General features: G+C 25.0%; 2 protein-coding genes across 3 annotated transcripts; one reads left to right on the top strand and one right to left on the bottom strand.

Moving 5' to 3' along the window:
• Nucleotides 1-85: 85 nt before the first annotated feature.
• LOC128964691 (growth hormone secretagogue receptor type 1-like) lies at nt 86-7316 on the top strand. Its single transcript, XM_054311328.1, is given in 6 exon segments — nt 86-100; nt 543-586; nt 1746-1921; nt 2060-2128; nt 5802-5878; nt 6285-7316. Coding segments are annotated over 6 exon segments (1413 nt in total).
• Nucleotides 7317-13903: 6587 nt separating this feature from the next.
• LOC128964656 (delta-1-pyrroline-5-carboxylate synthase-like) lies at nt 13904-21211 on the bottom strand. 2 transcript variants are annotated; one of them, XM_054311288.1, is made up of 11 exons: nt 20585-21211; nt 20152-20370; nt 19546-19924; nt 16020-16163; nt 15573-15931; nt 15220-15415; nt 14911-15137; nt 14714-14795; nt 14490-14585; nt 14276-14317; nt 13904-14084 (listed from the first exon to the last, which is right to left on the bottom strand). In XM_054311288.1, the coding sequence occupies exons 1-11, from the start codon at nt 21191-21193 to the stop codon at nt 13954-13956; spliced, it is 2484 nt and encodes an 827-aa protein (XP_054167263.1). In that variant the 5' UTR covers nt 21194-21211; the 3' UTR covers nt 13904-13953. The 2 variants fall into 2 exon arrangements, with proteins under 2 accessions (XP_054167263.1, XP_054167264.1); XM_054311289.1 differs by having other exon boundaries at nt 20218-20370.

Raw genomic sequence — 21211 nt, 5'->3', positions numbered from 1 at the left:
AATAAATCGCATATTTATATTATGAAATATTTATGTCGTAAAACTTTTTTTTTATTGAACTTATTTTCTAAACTTTTATTCAAAAATGATGATATTCAAGGTTTTTTTGTGGTGATCACCCAAACCTATATATATTAATATTTATATATATACCACAAAATACATGTCCATTTAATTTGTTATCAAATAATACCGGTATAAACAAGGTGTCATTAAAATTTAAATATCCTGTTATATTAAAAATATGTAAAAAAAACAGTCACAAAAAACAGTTTATTAAATGTGTGTATGTTTTTATATGTTTTAAAATATTTCCTATAATTTGTTGTTGTTTAGTTTATGCAGTGTATGTTTTGAATTTATATTTTTAAAAAATCATTTTATTTATATCATATATATTTGTAAAACTTTAAATTGAAACACTTGTTGTTGTTGTAAAATCACACACCATATTATTAGGCAATTAATTTTTGTTTGTGTTGGTGTTATACTGTATAACTTATACATTAGTGCTAATATACAGTAGTTATAGTAATTTATAGACACAAAAAAAATTTAGTAATGATTGAGTGAGTGATTTGAAGTTTATCCATTGAAAATATGCATTTATAATATACAGTACAGTATATATACCCTGGTATATGCTCCAGAAATATGTGGCGATGTGGTGTTGGTGGTAGTGATGATGATCCCATAGTTTTATTAAGATAGACAAACAAATGCTGGGGAACGGTATGCTATTTATTTAGCGCAGTCTCACAGTCTGTTTTTTGGTAGAAATATATATATAGAGAGAGAGTGAGAGTGAGAGAGATAGTGGTGTCGACGACTATTAATACGATAAAAGTGAATATAACAAGAATTGAGACCAAAATTGATAGCTTCTCTATCTATATCTCTCTTTCCTCTCTCTCTCTTTCTATCTCTATCTCACTTGTATTTTGCAAACTTATCTTTAAAAAACTATTTATTTATTTTTTTCTTAGCCAAACGTTAGTTAAAAACTTTTTGTTTGTTTGTTTGTTTATAATATTTATTAATTTAATATTTTAAAAATTATTATTTATATTGTATTCCCAAAATGATAATTATCAAGTGTTGTATAAAATATATGTTAGCAAACATCGAAAAATGTTTTGTTTTTTAATATATATATATATATATATATATATATATATATATATATATATATATATATATATATATATATATATATATATATATATAGTTAATATTATTTGATAACTTATAATTTAAATCAAATGATAATAATAAAATATTTTATAATAAATTTTTCTTAACTGTGAAAACTGTTTGTTATACTTGTTTCAAAATTTATTTCCCCACTTGTGGATCAATTGATTATTATTGTTGTTGTTGACAAAAGTACATCAGATACCAGTGGATAATAAAATCTTAAAAACAATTTAAGAAAATTAGTCTTTCAAGTGATCACATCAGTGATAATGAAGTGCACAATCAGTTAAATGTCTGTCAAATGTGATACACAATAAAATTGTCGACACAATGGATAATAATAATAATAACAACAAGACATTTATTAATTCATACAATTCTTCATCATGTCATCAATTACAGCAACACTTGATATCGCAAAACACAGTGATTAATGCCGACACCATTGAACTGACATCCCAGTCCTCATTGAACACTATACTAGATGTACTGACATGGGATGAGCGCAATTGTTCCGCACTGATGGACCAAATGCACGGTTCAATACCGGAGTTTCCCTATTATATACGTACGACTGCCACCATTGTCTGTACCATTGTGTTGATAATGGGTACCACAGGTAACCTACTGGTGCCCATCGTTGTCATTAAGACCAAAGAGCTACGAAACTCAACAAATTTGTTTCTCATAAATCTCAGTATAGCTGATCTGCTCGTATTAATTGGTAATTAATTATTATTAATTAAATATATATATATATAAATGACATCTAAATATTGATATTAAAAATTATATATGTAATAAAATTTATGTATTTATTTTTGTTGTTGATTTAATATATGATATTTATTTAATTTATCAGTTTGTATGCCTACGGTTCTCATTGAATTACATACTAAACCAGAGATCTGGCATTTGGGTGAATGGATGTGTGAGTAATCAAATATAATTGAATAAACTTTTTAAATGTTATTAATACTGTTTATATATACATATATATTATTAAATCTACCAACTAATATATAACATAATCAAATTCATATCATTTTTAATAACATTTTACTAATTGCTTACCGGTAACCAAAAAAAATCTTTAAACATATCATAGCTTGACTGTTAAAATATTTATTTATAATATTATTTATGATGTAGTATATATATAAAAAAAATGATAAATACTAGTTTTTTAATGGTTATTAGAAAAAAACCCGTTATACAGATTAAAAATAATTTCTGATAAAAATATAATAGTATTGATATTTATTTGCGATAATTAAACATTTAATGTTTAATTCATTACATTTTTGCTTTCTTTTTTTTATCAATTATATATTTAAAATTTTTTAGATAAACTATTTTTTTATAGCAAATAATTTTTGAAAACTTATTATTTACTAACGATTTCAGCATATATATAAATTATATACTGTTTATACATATAACCGTAAATTATATTCAGTAAATATTTTCATATTTATTTCATATAACTTATTATATTTTCATTTATATATATATATATATAAAATATGGAACAAGTTTTTATCTTATTTATTATTATCAAAAGAAAATATTTTAAATGCTAAATATATATTTGTAATGTTTATATGAAAGCAGGAAATTGAATCAAAAGTAAAAAACCATTTAATCCCTAGTATTTTCATCGATGATTACAAACCGATTTGACGACAACATTAAAAACAACAATATTTTTAAAAAGTTTTTTTTAGATCTATTAATACATATTCATTATATTATATATTATATCTTATTATATAATAATTTATAAATTTTATAAATGTTTTCTGTTTGTGTGTATGTTTTGTTTGAGAGAGAAAAACTTATATTTTTATAACTTATAATATTAGTTATATAATGTTTATGTCGAAGCGGTGATCTGTTAGGGCGTTGGTGTGGATATCACTTATGAATTGCTTTTTTATATAAATTTGTTACCATTTTTTTTAAGTCAAACCTAATACTTTAGTTGAGTCAATCATTAGTCAATATAAATTGCAAAAACACGACATTCCTGTGCATCAAATATATATATACTGTATATATGTTTTGTATATAAATTTATATACTCTATACTAATGTTGTACATAAAGATATATCTTTAAATGTCCATATATTGGATGCATTGCTCCGATAATATAGTCGTCCTCTCCTACTATATATCATAGACAGTAATATTGTAAATATTATATAATATACACAATATATACAGTACTGTATATTTTCAGACAAAACCATTTAGTCTTTATATATATATATATATAATTTTTTCTATAAATCAGATTATATATAAATACTTTCTGTCATTTTAGATATGTTTTCCGACTATATATTTATTTTTAAAATTATTTTTGCCCGATTTTTTTTCTCTCGTTGTTATTAGACTAATCAAAAATTATAAATATTTTATCAATAAAAACAATAATCATATATTAGAGATGTTAGACATAGTTTAGTCTTTAAAAAAATATAAATATATTTATAGACCATTAAATAAATTATACTGTATCTGAGCATTAAACGCTATTTAACGTTATCGACTCATTAATTAACTACTAAATTATATAATTTTTTTATCAAAAGAAAAACACTTTTTAATGTTATATAATTTTTTTGTAGGCATCGTTAACTGACTATTTTGTGTGTGATATTATCATTTAGATTATCAAATGAAAAAAAAATAAATAATTAGCGTTTAATGTCATCTAAAATGAGAGAAAAAATAGGAAATCCGAGAGTATGACTAAAATTTATAGCAATTTTCTCACTAAACTATTTAAAGTTTGGGCTAAAAATATTGTAATTATTTTTTTTATTTAAAAAAGATATATATTTATTTCTAATACTGACTTTGAGACACATTTATTATTTTATTTTATTTTTCTTAAAAATATACATTATATTTAATATATTACAATAAATATGTCATTTAGTTTAACTAAGCGTTTATTTATGTTATTTTAAAATTTGGATTTATTGATTATCAATTATGACATATTATATAACAAATGTATGTCTGGGAGAAAAAAATAATAAAATAAAATAAATTAATATCTCTCTCACACTTCAAATCTAGTGCTTACATACTTAAAAAAATTTTAAAAGTATGCTAAATATGTTAAAATTTTTAACGAGTATTATATAACTATTCAAAAAATTGTTGTAATTTTTTTCTCTAGTAATTTAAATACAGTATAAAGAAATAAACTATAATTTTTTTCTGTGTGTATGATAAGTCTTATATAAGCTATAAAACACACGCTATAAAAATGTGATAAAAATAAATACCTTTAAAAAAACAGTTGGCATCTATTAAAAGAAGTGACAATATATTTATATATAAAGTTATATATATATATATATGTAATATACAGTATATTTTTATACATTAGTTAAATGTACGGTAAAATGTATTTATAAATTTAAGGAAAAATATAAAATAAAATTAAACTAATAAATAAAAAAAATGTTAAACAAATTTAAGTATAGATATAACTTTTATAATTTATTTAAAATAGCCACCCATAGTAAAATTTTTTTATAGTCAACAATATTAAATAAAAAAATTGTTGTATAATACTATACTTGATTTTATTGATGTTTTATGAACAATATATATATATATATATATCATATACAGTAAGTTTTATAAAGAAATCTTTCTAACATAAAAAATATACTGTATTTTAATATCTATTTATAACTTTTTTTTCTTATATAATATATATGAAATATATACTGTACTTAGTTTTTTATATTAGTTTTTATAGATTGCATATATAAATAAAAATATATTGTGCTAATATTTTGTCATGTACATTATTTACATTTAAAATTTTTATTCAAACACAAAAGCACACACAAACATATACACAATAATGTTTATATAAAATATTTTAGAAATTAAAAATAAATTTTTTATTTGATTTGTATTTTATATCACCAATGATTTATATCCTGAATTTGAATGAGTAAACTTTTATGAAAATTTATATTTATATATATATATATAATATTACTACTTTTTAATATTATGATATGCATATTAATAAACTAAAGAAAATGGGTAATAATAATAACAATAATATTGTTGTTGCTATTACTGGAAAAAAGCATATAATAAGAGTACTGTATTTTTTATATAAAAAAAAGTTATTTTTATTTTTAGACAATCAGTATGTTGTTGTTGTTAGTAGTAGTAGTAGTAGTGGTAGTAGTAATAGTAGATCATCGAGAAGAAGAAAAAATCTAAGAGATAGGACTTTATATAATAATATATGTTTTTATGTGTTTATATGTGTGTTAGGTGTCGAGAGATGCCATAAAAATTGATAGATAGACCCTAAAAAAATGTGAACCCAATATCTTATGTCGACTATAGTATGTCTCTCTACTTGTGTTATATACAATGTGATGAATTGCATTAAATTTAATATCTTGATTAACTCTCTCTCTCTCTCTCTCTCTCTTTCTCTCTCTTTCTCTCTCTTTCTCTGTTTTCTTTCCTTTTTTCTAACCATCTATATATATGCTAACCATCTGTCTATTTGTCCGACGCCGTGGCCATCATAACGCCATCACAACAACAGGCAAAGCGGTTCCGTTTGTCGAACTAGTCGTAGCTCACGGTTCTATACTTACAATACTTGCCATCTCTTTTGAAAGAGTGAGTCCCTCTCTCTTTCTCTATTATTTCATACATTATTATCACATATAAGACACTTATCTAAGTAGACAGCTTTAGCAGCACTGTTAGGTTGTTTTTTTTCGATGTCTATCAAATTCCTATATATATACAATCAATTTTTAGACCATAAAATATATATCTATAAATATACAAGAATATAGTGGAGAATCTATCATAAAAAAATAATTGTTAGCTTTTAGCACAAAGAGACAAAACAATCGTTTATTATTAGTATTATATAAAACATTGTATTATTATTTAAGAATTAATATTTAGTGTAAACAATAGGAAAATACAATGAAAAATATAAATAGAATTTTGAGAATAAATTTTAAAAATCAAATAAATTATATAACTTTATTAAAAAAATCTTTTTTTGTGTAAGTATTACGCAATTTGTAAGCCACTGAAAGCTGGCTATAAGTGCACAATTCGTCGGGCGGTCATCATTATCGGTGTCCTATGGAGTGTGGCTTTTGTGGCCACTATTCCGGTGCTATTCGGCACAGAGCTATCACAGGCGCGCTATGTGGACAATAGTGTCGTATCGGTGTGTCTGACCAATGCCAACACCGATTGGCAAAAGATCTACTATTTTTTGACGATGACTGCATTTTTCTGGTTACCGTTATGTGTATTGCTTGTCATCTACTGTATTATAACCAAACGGCTGATCCTCGACGACCGTATCGACAGCACTTCCGGTCGAATCACATGCAATGCAGAGCACATCCAAATGCGAGCCCGACGTCAGGTTGTGCTTATGTTGGCCGCCGTAGTCATCTGTTTCTTCATATGTTTGCTACCATTCCGTGTGTTTACTCTATGGATGATATTCACTACCGAAGATCCGATTAGTCAGCTATCGATGGAATCGTTTTATAATATATTATACTTCTGTCGCGTCTTATTATATGTCAACTCAATGCTGAATCCGTGTCTGTATGCAGTTGTCAGCTCCAAGTTTAGGGAAGCCTTTATGATTGTGCTGTGCTGTCAACGCAAGAATCGCCAATTGATCCGACACTCGACGTTCAATACGACCAACAGCTCTGTAGTGTTGAGTTCATTGAAGAACAGTCTCAACAGCGGAACCAATGGTGGCAACCAATGTAGTGGCGTCGGTGGCGGCGCCATTTCCGCGACAAATATGAACAATAACGGTGGCACCAATAGCTGTGCAACCATTACCAATGCCACTGTCCATCAGCAGACGTCAAGTCAGGAAACACCTCTTATGGCGTACACATCCGTCAGGAATCCACTGTTTGAGCCGCGAATCGACGGCCCGACTATTAAACAACTTCTCGACGATTTAGCCGACGATAACATTGATATTCGCGTCAAATACCAGTCCATAGATATAGACAGTCAGTCACTTTTGAAAGGAACTCCAGCTGAGGAAAGTTGTGTATAATATATCAAAATAATAATTTTAAAAAAATGTTGACTACTTTTATATAAATTATTGAATATGATTTTAATGTAAATTAAATTATTTAAATATTGTCATAAATGTTTTTTAATTTATTTATAATATTTATTTATTATAATGTTTTTTTGTATGTATTAAGTATGACTATTACTGTATATAATATATTTTAAAATATCATTGTTTTTCATTTTACATAAATTATTGAAACAATAATATTATTATTATAAATGTAATGTTAATTATTGGACCAAATCATAATTAGTAATGCAAAGTATTGCAATAAAATAAAATGATTTTTTATTTTTAAAAAATATATAATTTATTTTTATTTAATACTAATACAATCAAAATCAATATATAATATCGGTAATATATTAATTTATATTAATAAAATAATTTGTTTATAAAAAATTAATTGGTAAATAATTTGACAAAGATTTTATTTTTAATTCATGTCTAAGTTTATTGACTTTTGTTTTTTATATTTTATATAAAATGTTTTTTTTTATTAATTGATACTAACGTTTTATTTGTTTTTTAAAACATTTAAATATTTTTTTTAAATTTAAAGTTAATATATAAATATATAAAAATCTATTAACAATTTTTTTGTTATTGTTATTTGTATTATCAAAACAAACTAAAAACAACTTCATCATATGTTTTGGTTGAATATTATATTATTATTTTAAGTGAAGTTAAGTAAAAAAATAGTTAAAATACTACAAATTATCTACAATAATAAGATTTTATCTTTTCTAAACATTTATTATGCACTTTTTTAAAAAAAATATACATTTAATTAATTAATAGCTAAATAATTAGTTAACAACTTATTTACACATAATATAACAATAACTATATAAATATTAAATTCAAAGAATTTAATGCCAAAATATTTGTTAAAATTTTTAAAAATATTTGGATATTATTATGCATTATAATATATATATACACTGTACACTATAATACTATTACATATTATACAGTATAAACTAAATAATTACATAAGACTAAGTTATTATACATTACTACATCCATACAATAAACAAAATCTCAAAATATAATAAATATAAATATGTTTTCTTAGAAATGTTTTTTTTATAAAAATAGCTTAAAATATATGCAAAAAGTCTATTTAAAAATTTTTATTAAATATATTCTCGACATTTGATATACAGTTTGTATAATAATATGTATTAATAATACTAATAAAATTAATATTTGATGCAATAATTTAATAGATATTTACAAAAAAAAACATTTTAAAATATTAGAGTTTTTAAAATTATATTCTATAAAAGCTATTTAATTTTTGTAAAAAAAATTAAGTCACTTATTTTAATGATTAAGTATTGGTATATTAATATAAAAATAGAAAACATAAATTGATAAATACATTTATTTTTTATATAAATATATACAATATATAAGAAACAATTAACTATAAAACATTTTCTTATGTTACAGTAAATACGTAAATAAAAATATAGTCATTTATATTAATGTATTTTTTTCTTATAGATACTACATTTTATTAATTTGTATTAAATGTCACAATAATGGTATAGTATTTATATTTAGAAACCATTTATTTATTATATCATTCAATTATATAATATATTTACTATAAAAAACAATTTAGCATGATAAAAATAATCAATTAAATTATATTGAATGCTATTTTTAATCACACAAATGTCAAACATATGTCCACAGTGTCTACACTATCAATATATTTATATAAGTCAATGCAAATAATTTAGTTACTATTAATATAAAATTTATACCGTATCTACAGTATATCAATATTATATTATTAAAATATATTGATATTTATAATTAACATAAATAAATAAATAATCTAGTTTATTTTTGATACTTTAGAATTTATCTATTTTATTTATATTATACAGAAAACTTTAGTCTAAATTATTATTTTTTATGTTATTTTCCAATAATAGTGAACATTGTTTAGAATAACTAATTTGAGATATTTAATTGTTTTTTTTTGTTTTTAATTGATGAATGATAGACACGAATTGCTAGTTTAATGTAATGTATACAACAATACTTATGTATAGAGTAAGTATGTGTTGTTGTAATTAATACAAGATATTAAGATAGAAGTCAATTGAAATAAAAACGAGTATTTCATTAAATTATTTAGTGGCCTATCATTTCATCTATTAATAGATATAATGCATTAACCGTTATTGACCACCACTTCCTATCCAAAAATCCAGATTACATTAACTAACTGTAAAACTCAAGTATCAATTGTTATATAGATTTGTATTGAATGTCACACATAGTAGTAGACGACTATAATTAAATGCTAATATAGTTAGGAGTGAGCCGTGAGTGTGATTGTAGTACTGTATTAAAAGTCATTGCATTTGATGATTATTTGTTAAGTAAAAGAGACACATAAATAATCTATTATTGTACATATAGTGTATAATCTGTTAGCACTGTTAGCTATCTATTGATATATACAGTACTTTCTCCATGCTCTCTCTCTCTCTCTCCCTATCTATCTATCTATATATCTATATATATATATATCTGTCCAACTGATGGACTAACAGTAATTGCAGTCAAACTTTCCCCAAAACATAATAATTATTGGTTCAGTCATTACAATCATTATATTATATAAGAGATGGCAAACATGTGATATTTATTGAGAGAGAGATAGAAAAACTTTAAGAGCACCGGCATTGTTGATGTGATAGTCAATAGAGTGACCAAAGTTAATATACTGGTAGACCAGTTGAGTGAGTGAGTGAGTGAGTGAGTGAGTGAGTGAGTGAGTGAGTGAGAGAGAGAGAGAGAGAAAAAGAGAGAGAGAGAGAGAGAGAGAGAGAGAGAGAGAATGGCTGATCTCATGTTACTTTACTATTAAACCCTGTATGACATGTTATGTAAGATAAGACATGCATTCACTCATATATCACTCGATATTATATTAAGTTTAGTAGCGGTAGTAGTAGTAGTAGTGGTGGTCATCCCTATATTTATTTATAATTTCGGTACAGTTTATTGAACTCCACGTCCCAATATTTGATTTAATCAATTCATTAAAATAAGTGTCGGTTTAATCATAACTTTCTCTCTCTCTCTCTCTCTCTCTCTCTCTCTCTCTCTCTCTCTCTCTCTCTATTTATCTATATATCTATACATACCGTCACCATTAAATCATTCAACATTTATTTACCTTTATTTATCATAACATTGTCTCTGTGATGGCAATATATTTTTATAGACTCCTTAAAATTTTTTTTGTTATCCCAACATAATTAACGGATAAATATGATTTTTAAAAATCTAACTTTTTGCCTAAAAATACCATTCAATCAGTGCATACCTTAAATGTTATTTTTTATTTATATATTTACAACCAAAAAAATAAATTGTGTCGACAAAAAAAAGATAATAATAATAATAACGTAATAAACTATATATACAAACACACACTTATTGCTTGATAATAAAATTAATGATCTAATGATTTATCGATAGCATAGATAAGCATTAATGAAATACATAGTCAAGGTGGCTATTATTTTTTTAATTTTTTTATTATAAAAATATTATTATTTTTAAAATTAAACATTTAACTTTATCTAATATCAAAAAATTTAACTGAAACTCAACATAATTTAAATAATTTTATGTACTGTAATATCAAAGTTAGATAACATTATTCAGATGCTTGACTATTCCTATCTAATAATAAGTATTACTATTACTTTAAGTTAATATTAATCCGATACCTATTTATTTAATATTTATTTATTTTTATTGACTAAATAGTTATTATTTTACTATTACTTTCAAAAATATACAATAATAATATTTATAAAAAAAAGTTTAATAGGCTAAAAAATTATTAGATATCACCTTATATCATATATATATATATTTATAAGTTATCTATACATTATTTTATTATTTTTAATATTATTAAATACAATATTAAATTAATAGTAAAATAATATCAATAATATTGATTCAGAAAAATAATAATATATACAGTACATTGATATTATATTTTATTTTTACAAATAAATAGCATTTCAATGTATTTTCGTTCAGATATATTGAAATATTCTTATTAATAGTCATTTATTCAAATGTATGTTTATTAATGTATTTTTATTTTTACATATGTATTACTTTTAGTATATACTATACTGTAGTTATTATACATATGTATTATAAGAAAATCAGTCAAATTATATAAATAACTTTATCATATAAATTAGTCAACTATTTATAGACTAATTGATAGACAATATACTGTATATACTTATATAATACTGAATAAGTAGCGGTATAACTATAATGTCATTTGTATTTACATATTATGTAACAATTTTACTGTATTTGCTTAATTATATACAATAGCGAACTATTAATAGCTTAAATACATATTATAAATTAGTTTATTATTTTTAAGAAATATAATTAAATCAATTTTATGGCTTACACACAATTACCTGTTCATTAATTTATTGATTAATAATAATAATGTGATAATTATAGAGTATAATTTATTTTATAAATTTTTTGATTTTGTAATTAATAGTATTTATTTATTTATTTTCTAAATAACTGATGAAAATACATTATTATAAATACAGTACAAACATAACAATAAAATTTATTACAAAATTTATACAAACATTAATATTAAAAATACTGTAAAATTTAAATACTGTAATTGTAATTTAGTATTGCATTTAAATATTATTCAATAAATTATCTACTATTTAGTAATATACTGGTATAACATTTACTATATGCTATATTAAGATAGTTATTTATAAAAATCCAATAATTCAAGTTAAATGTTAATTTTATTAAATAAATATTCAGTAAAAAATATTTATATATAGTTTTTTGTCTTATACTGTATATTTGTACAACAAATGTATGTTTTATTTTAATTTATTTATTCATGAAAAATCACATTTTAATTAACAGTACACTCTTTAATATTTATATATATATATACTGTATATATATAGATTATATATATAAATTTATAATAATATATGGTTGATAAAAATTAAATGATTTTCTAATACAAACAAACAATAGCATTAAATTTATTTATAGCATTTAATAAATAAAAAAACTATTACTTTTGATATTTAATTTTCAATAAGACTTTTTTAATAGACATTTTCAAGGCTGAGGTCATATGAAATGTCAACGATTTGTCTCATTTTAAATGTCATTCAAACCGTACGGGGATTTAATTGCTAAATATAGTCTTATTTTTTATATAAAAAAAGAAAAAATAGCATATATTATATAATATATATTTATTTATTTATATATATATATAATTTAAAATGAAATTTAAAATTATTATTTGACTGAAAAAAATCTCGTTAAATCTGATTACAAGAGATCTGTGAGTGTATTACATCATAGATGCTATGCCTGGAAATGTCTTGGATACGACTCCCGGAGCCTTATATTAAATATACTGTATAGTAGTTAGTACTGACTGTACTATAGTAAGTAAACTCATCGCATAGTTTTCATCCATAGCTTTGTTGGTGTGGTTGTTGTTGGCTGTGCTAAGTCGTCAGTAACGATAGATATATTGGATATATTGGCGCAAACACTATCACTAAACTATATCTAACAAAACCAGGCATATAATACTAATACAGTATATATAGCTTTTTATATACAGTTATATATGACTTGCAATTGCAAAATACATTTCTCTCTATCTCTCTCTCTCTCTATATATATACTGTATATATATATGTTAGTAATGTTTTCACTACTTATTATACATGCATTCAGTTGTAAAATTTTTTAAAAATCTAAATATAGAATAATCTGTTTGTTATATAAAACTTAAGAAAAACTGACTCTCTCTCTCTCTCTCTCTCTCTCTCTCTACATATATATATATATATAATATATATAAGACAAATGACTTAACAATTATGTGTTGAAGTCATTTGAGAAATGACTTCAAAAAATAAAATAAGTTTCAAATTTTCTACTCTTTAAAAAAACAAATATTCTTTTATATTGTTTCAAATTGTTATTAATAGATGTTTTTAATATTGAAATATATAATCAAAAACAAAATGTTTTCCAATTTTCAATCCATATAAAGCCAGAGAATGATTTAGTTTCAAATTGAAAATAAACCACAAAATAATGTATAAAGCTGTCAAATAGCGTGCAATTATAAAACAAAATTTGATATATCAATCAATTTGGTTGAATAGACAAATTTCAACTTCAATTTTATTTTTATTATCCAACTAATCAAATATAATTTACCCCAATATTGTTTGTTTTTTAAAATTTATAGTTAAAATAAATATAGTGTTAGTTAAATTTGTCAATCAATCAGTTTTAATTAGTTATTTAAATTTATTATACAAAAATTAGAGAGAAGAAAAAATTGTAACAAATATTTTATTTTTTATTAACATATGAATGAATGAATTTTAATATATCGTATATATATATAAAAATCATATAAAAACACGTTTATGTTGTTTTAATTTGTTTGTTATGTTATTATGTTATTGGTAACACAGTAGTCATTATACAGTTTTTACACTTCAATAAATCACTCAAAGTTTTCTAACTGTAAGGCCTCGTGTTTATAGTGGTTATCACCGGATGAAAACTCCGATACTGTATTTCCCGATCCATTAATAACCCATTTGGTAGTCAACAGGCCCTGCATTCCGACCGGTCCTACAAAATAAGTGATGAGTAAAATAATATAATAGATATAAAAACAATAGATATACAATCAATGAGATTATTGATACATAATTGTGTGTGTATTTATTTGTGTAAGTGTTGGGTTATAATTTTTTTTATATGTAGTAATGATTTACTAGAATAGACTAAATTAATAATCAATAGATGACATAATAATATACCTCTAGCATGTATACGGCCAGTGGAAATGCCTACTTCAGCGCCTGTATTAATTCAATAAATGTTTATAAATATATTTGTAAAATAAGTTATTAATTATTAGTTAACAAACTATGAAAATTATATACACTCTACAAATGCTTGTATTATACAATATCTAAAATTATTGTATTATTTATCTATATATATATATATGATATATCTATATCTATATACCTAATCCAAAACGATACCCATCAGCGAACCGAGTGCTGATGTTATGGAAAACACAGGCGCTGTCAACAGTTTTTTGGAAATAATGTGACGATATATCTGATAAAAAGTATTAAAAAAGACATATTCAATGGTTTAAAAAAAACCAATAGTAATATTATATAAAATTAAAAGACTGTGATGTAATACACAGTTATTAATAGATGTGTTTAAAAAAGGAAACTTACTGTCCTCTGTTACTATGGTATCGGTGTGTCCGCTACCATATGTATTGATGTGTTCAATGGCATCATTCACGTCGTCGACAATCTTATGATAACAAAAAAAAGTAATATTATATTATCGTATTATTATCTTTACTACTATTTATAGCCATCTACACAGTAGTTATATTAATATATACATGAGCTCTCAATTACAATACCTCAATAGTGCAGGCAAGCGATCCGTACTCTGTGCGCAACGATTTGGCCGGTTGTGGACCAAATGTCAACTTTTTGGACAGTCTGGGACCGGCGTATATGTCGACACCATTTTCTTTCAGTTCATTGCACAGTTGGGCAAAAAAATCGGTGTCCAATAACGACTTGTGCAACAATAGGGTTTCCATTGCATTACAAGCTGATGGATAGTTGCATTTGGAGTCCAAAACTGATAATAATATTTATATTTTTATAAAAGAAATTCAATTGTAAATCACATTATATAACATTTAAATAAATAAAATATATACCAATTTTAAGAGCTTTACTCCGATCAGCATTGATATCGACATAGACGTGACAAATGCCTTCACTGTGTCCTAAAACTGGTATCGATTTGCTCTGAGCCTGAATACTGCGGACCAATTCATTAGAGCCCCGGGGTATTACCAGATCAATATAATTGTCAAATTGAAGCAATTCGCTAACGTCCTCCCGGTTACTAACCTATTGGTTTAATTTTTTTATAAAAAATAGTCACAAAAAAATCAGTAACTAATTCAAATTTATAATTCAGATATAATATTGTTTTTTTTTGTTTTATGATATCTTAAATTGTAAATTAATCCACAAAAGTGCTAATATTGACAATTTCATGACATACCAGTCCAATAGCATTTTCAGCCGACTCGTAATTGGAAAGTGCCTCTTTAATTAAATTATAAAGATATGTATTGGTATGAGTGGCCTCTTTGCCACCTTTGGCCAGCAGTGCGTTTCCCGTAGCTATAGACAGTGCGGCAATTTGTGGCAAACAGTCAGGACGTGACTCGAAAATCACTAACAGTACGCCCAACGGTACCGTCACTTGTTTCAAGTGTATGCCGTCGGCAATCAAAGTGTGTCTCAGACATTGACCCAATGCGTCGTGCGATTGGTCGGCAATTTGAAGCAAACCTTCCGATAAGTCTTTGAGTTTCTCCGGTGTCAGAGTCAACCGCGAGATCATATGTTTGGAAAGACCTGATTATACATACAAAATAATTAGACATCAATTTTTTTGGGGCCAAAAAAAGAGGTTATGTTTGTTATCATTTTAAGCCACAATTACCCGAAGCTTCGGCCGCTCGCAGGTCTTGAGCATTGGCTAACATAATCTCATCTTTTTTTGTTTGCAACAGATTTGCCAGCCGTACGATCACATCGGACCTCTCAGCGGGTGTCAGTGCTTGTAGTACACGACTGCCCTTTCGTGCTGTTATGTAATCAACATAATAATGGATTTTTTAAAAAATATCCAAAAGATATATTATATATTTTATTATTTATGATATATGATTGACAAGTTTTTTGTGTTAAAAGTAGTGTCAGTTTATTATTAAAGCCAAACATAAATCACATCACAATATGTGAGAAAATTTCATAAAAATATATAATATATAACAAAGAATTTTTATGTGAAGAAAGATAGACAACGAGGACGACAACTGAAGAATTAGAAAAATGTTTATTCAATTCAGTCGACAATTGCTATCAATTTTTTGTTGTTTTGTTTTGTCTATGATTTTGATTTTTTTGATTTTTTTTAATAAAATGCTTTCATAAGCACTGGTGGGGTATAATGTTGGGGACCAAACAACACAAGTCAGTCAATTCCGACAATACTATTATATATATGTTTAATATTAAAAGATGATGTGTTTTAATAATAATAATAATAATAAAAAAAGTCAAAAACTGAGTCTTATATATAGTCTATTAATCGGAAGTATAGGAGTCATTGGACTTTGAGATTTCAAATATTTATGAACTCCTAAGTTATTTACAATAGTAGTAGTAATAAACTAATTCACATATATATTTGGGACTAACAATAATAGTAATATTGATAGTAGTAGTAGTAGTAGTAATAATAATAATAATAATCAAATAATATGATATATAAAAATCATAAAGAATTCAAACTATTTATCAAATCGTATATAAAAATTTAAGTTTTTCCGAGAAATACTACTATTTATTATATAAAAATGATGAATAAAAATAAATATATAAATTTGTTTTTTATTTTCTCCAGAAATTTACTATTCATTCAAATATTTTTAGCTCAAGTTGTGAAGTGAATGATTGATAAAAATGATTTTATTTATAAATTATAAATAAATTTTTTTTCTTTGAAAGCAATTTGTGTCACAAATATAATTTTGAAAATAACAAAAACAAACCAATGATTGTGTGTTTTGATTAAATTAATTTATTATTATTAGTATTACTATTAGTATTATTATTATTATATAGTATATGATATATTTATTGTCATTTTCTCTGAAGTTTTTAAAGGATACAAAACAAACAAATCACAAGAAAGAAAAGTAATTTAATCACAGTTTAAGATCACAGTTATATTGAACGACATAAATGTAAAATAATATGAAAATGTGCCAAAAAATTTAGTCTAAAAACAGTCAATAATGTAAATGATTGGATAAATGTCTCGGCAATAGTCAGGACTGTCTGTATGTCTAACAAAATAATTGGTAATATTCTACCGAAATAGTAATAATATACTATTTAAATAAAAATAAAGTGAAATTAATTATTTAATTAATTTAAATTATACTAATTAAATGTCGCATTATTGATAAAAATCGCTGATTTTAATCGCTAAATGTTTAGGCAATTAGGAGATATAGAGAGCACAAACACCTAAACTAAAACCAAACAAACAAAAAAATATTATATATTTAAATACTGTAAATATCCTAATAAATAATGATTTTACGGATTCTTGCAATTGAAGACAATTTAAAATAATTTTGTTTGTTTAACAGTCAAACTCATATAAAAAATGCTTAATTACACTAACACACAATAACATACCATTATATACAGTATATTTGTTATATTAAAATTAATTGCTTGATAATATAAGTGACAAATTGTTTTTCAATGCTTAAACAAACCATTAATTTGCTAAAAACACTTATGCGATAATATTATGCTAATAATAATAATAATAATATTACTTTTAATTATTGTAATTCTTGTCAACTGTTGAACACAGTTATTGGGCTATTAATAGACATATTGTGTTGTATTTTGATAGAGAAAGAAAGAAAGAGAGAGAGAGAGAGAGAGAGAGAGAGAGAGAGAGAGAGAGAGAGAGAGAGCTGTCAAAGTGTCTGTCTATACAATTTAGTAACAAAAAAATGTTAGACATAATCAATAACATGGATGAATTCATAGATTATAGATCCAGTATATATAATATACTGTATAACAATATATTATATATAAATTTTTGTGTTTTTTCATAGCATTTGATCAAAATCTGAGAGCTTATTATTATCTGAATGAGTTGATGATATAAAAGCCAGAAATAAATCAAATATATTGTTATATTTTGCTGTTTTTTATAACTATTATAGTAAGGGGTACTAACTATTATATGATGGACACACACAACAAATAACTATATAGTTTGCTCTGAATAAACAATTCAATGAAAAAAAAGTAAAGCAAAAAAAGTCATTAAATTGCTTTTGAAAAAATCAATTTAGAGTAAGATTTTGTGGATTCGATATCAATAACAAGTCAATGATTTTATTTATTTTTTGTATCGCAAAAGTAAAAATAAAAGTTTGCATTTGTGTTGGTATTTATCACTTTTGTTGTTGTTTTCACCAATGGGTGAGGAAAATAATAATAATAAATATATTGTAAATTAAGCTAAAACTTGTAATTTATAATAATAATAATTATTATTGTTATTATATCACTTAAATAAATTGCTATATTTTAGATAAATTGCTTTTTAATGTTGTTTTTAATAAATATTATATTTGTAATAAATATTGTATCACATAACTCATATTTTTAACAAAATTATATATATAACTGTTTTAAAGAGTTTAAAGCAACAAACATTTATTTAAATAATTTTTTTTATGTAAAATGTTTGGCAGTTTAGCAATATTTGAAATATTTTCAACAAAATAAAATAAAGTGTTATTAAACTCTTAGATGTTTAATAATATATCATTCATTGCTAACATTTGCTAACAACCGGAATGATTGATAACAAACTGTTGATTATTGTTATAAGTTATAAGCAACTGATAGATAACTTTTAAAAACTTTTTTTTTGTTTTTTTAAATCTATTTCCTTAGAGATCTTAATTTGTGATTATATTTCAGTGATGTTTAACACCATCGATACATATAATATTAATATCCAAAATGAATGATATGCTATGATATCATATGGGGATCGTTAGATAAAACATACAGATAATAGCTTATAATAGTTATAACAAATTTTTTTGGCAATAATCTCTGGGAGTCAAAGGAGTTGACAACATATGTAAATAATAGTTTTTTTTGTTGAAAATATTTTGAATATTCTAATTATTTTAAGACAACAATTTCCCTAAATATATAAATGGTTTTTAATAGAAACCAAATGTTGGAAACCAAAAAAAAACATTAATTGTAATTAATTTTAATTGATAAACATTTAACATTATTTAACAAATAGATTTATCAATTATTTAACCAAAAAAAATTGTGATTATAGTTAGATACAAGACTTATCAAAATTTGATTCAAAAAAGAGTTGATTCAAAAATATGACTTACCATTAGCTGCCAGTGTCTGAACAGAGACCACCTTTTCCTGATATTGCGTGAAAAAAGTGCCGACCCTTTTGCCAGACATTATTCTAGTGATCGCCTGATCTTCCATACCATTACATATGATCACCGAAACACCTCTTTCCAGTGCCCAAGTGGCCGATTTGACTTTGGATTCCATACCTCCCAAACCAACCCGTGACTTATTACCAAAAGTAATTGATTCTTGATTTGATGACACAAATGTATGCAATAGTCGCGCCCCCTCCTGATCGGGAGGTAATGTATAAATACCATTTACGTCAGACATCAGTATCAATGAGTCGGCATTGGCTTCGACCGCCAAATGTGCGGCTAAGCTGTCGTTGTCCTGAATGCTAATCACCTGATTATACAAACAAAACAATTGTACAAAAAAATAAAGATTAGAAATTTACGAAATATTTAAATTTAGATAAAAACAGATTATTGAAAAAAAAATAAATAAAACATTCAATCATTTATTTTTGTGGTAACGCCAACATTAAGATCACACAAACAGAGATGACAGATATCACACCAGAATCGTAACTCCCAAATAGGGAGTCATACCGACACTGGTGTCTACTGTACCCCATAATATGGATCAATTGCCGACGGATTAGATTGATTCAACCATTGCTGATATGATTGACCCACCCCGGCTAAGTCGCTGTCGGCCATCGCTGGCGACACCACTGCGTCGTTGGTATTTATGATGGGAATGATGTTGAGATTTAGCAGCTCGAGGACAGTTGACCTGAGATTGTGTCGACTGATGGGATTGTAGAAATCGGGTTTTGTTACCAATACCTACACACACACACACACACAGAGAGAAAAAACATTTTTTAAATAAATAAATATATATCATATAAAAAGCTTATTTTTTTTCTAGCAATACATTAGCCGATAAACCGATGAATAAACAAAAATACATTTACAAGAATAACAAGTGATAGTAAACGTATATAAAGTTTATATATCGATATACAGTATAATAAAGAGCTTCTGTACTATTACTTACTTGTGCGATATGGACACCGTATTGTGTGAACATAGCATCGTAAAGAGCCATAAGACCGCTCTGTCCAACGGCAGCGGCAGCTCTGGGCTCGGGATTAGCCAATTTGAACAGCTCTTTGGGTGACAGAGTCTCCCTCATCGACATAGACATCCGCATCTCTGCACCCAATCGTTGTTTACCAAAAGCCACGGCACCGCTGGTCACCATTAAGACGTCTTTACCTTCGTTGTGCAACTGAGACACCTGTTCGACGATTGAGGCTAATCGTCCCAATGCTAATCCGCATTCATCCTCTCTGGTAATAACAGCCGATCCCAACTTAACGACAATTCTTTGAGCATTTTTCAGGTCATCGCGTGTCTCAAAAGCTCTTCGCAAGACATTTCTGTGGGCGCTTTCGTCAAAAGGCTTTGAGTCAATCTCCCGGTGCAGATGGTCTTGAAGTGCTCTCAGTCCACGTTTGCCATTATGTATACCTCGGACACACTGCTGCTGTTGTTTTGATGAAACAATTGATGAACAATATAATAGTCGAGCTCTGGTATTATTAAACCTAATTACCAGACCTTTCGTAGCGTTATTTGATAAACCATACAATAGATTTGACATTTTTTTTAAATACAGATA

Source organism: Oppia nitens, unplaced genomic scaffold (assembly GCF_028296485.1).
Source record: "Oppia nitens isolate AA-2021 unplaced genomic scaffold, nextdenovo-longstitch-racon4-pilon3 scaffold9_pilon_pilon_pilon, whole genome shotgun sequence".
Lineage (NCBI taxonomy): Eukaryota > Metazoa > Arthropoda > Arachnida > Sarcoptiformes > Oppiidae > Oppia > Oppia nitens.
Note: the sequence above shows the minus strand (reverse complement) of the source record. Positions and strands in the feature narration are given on the sequence as shown.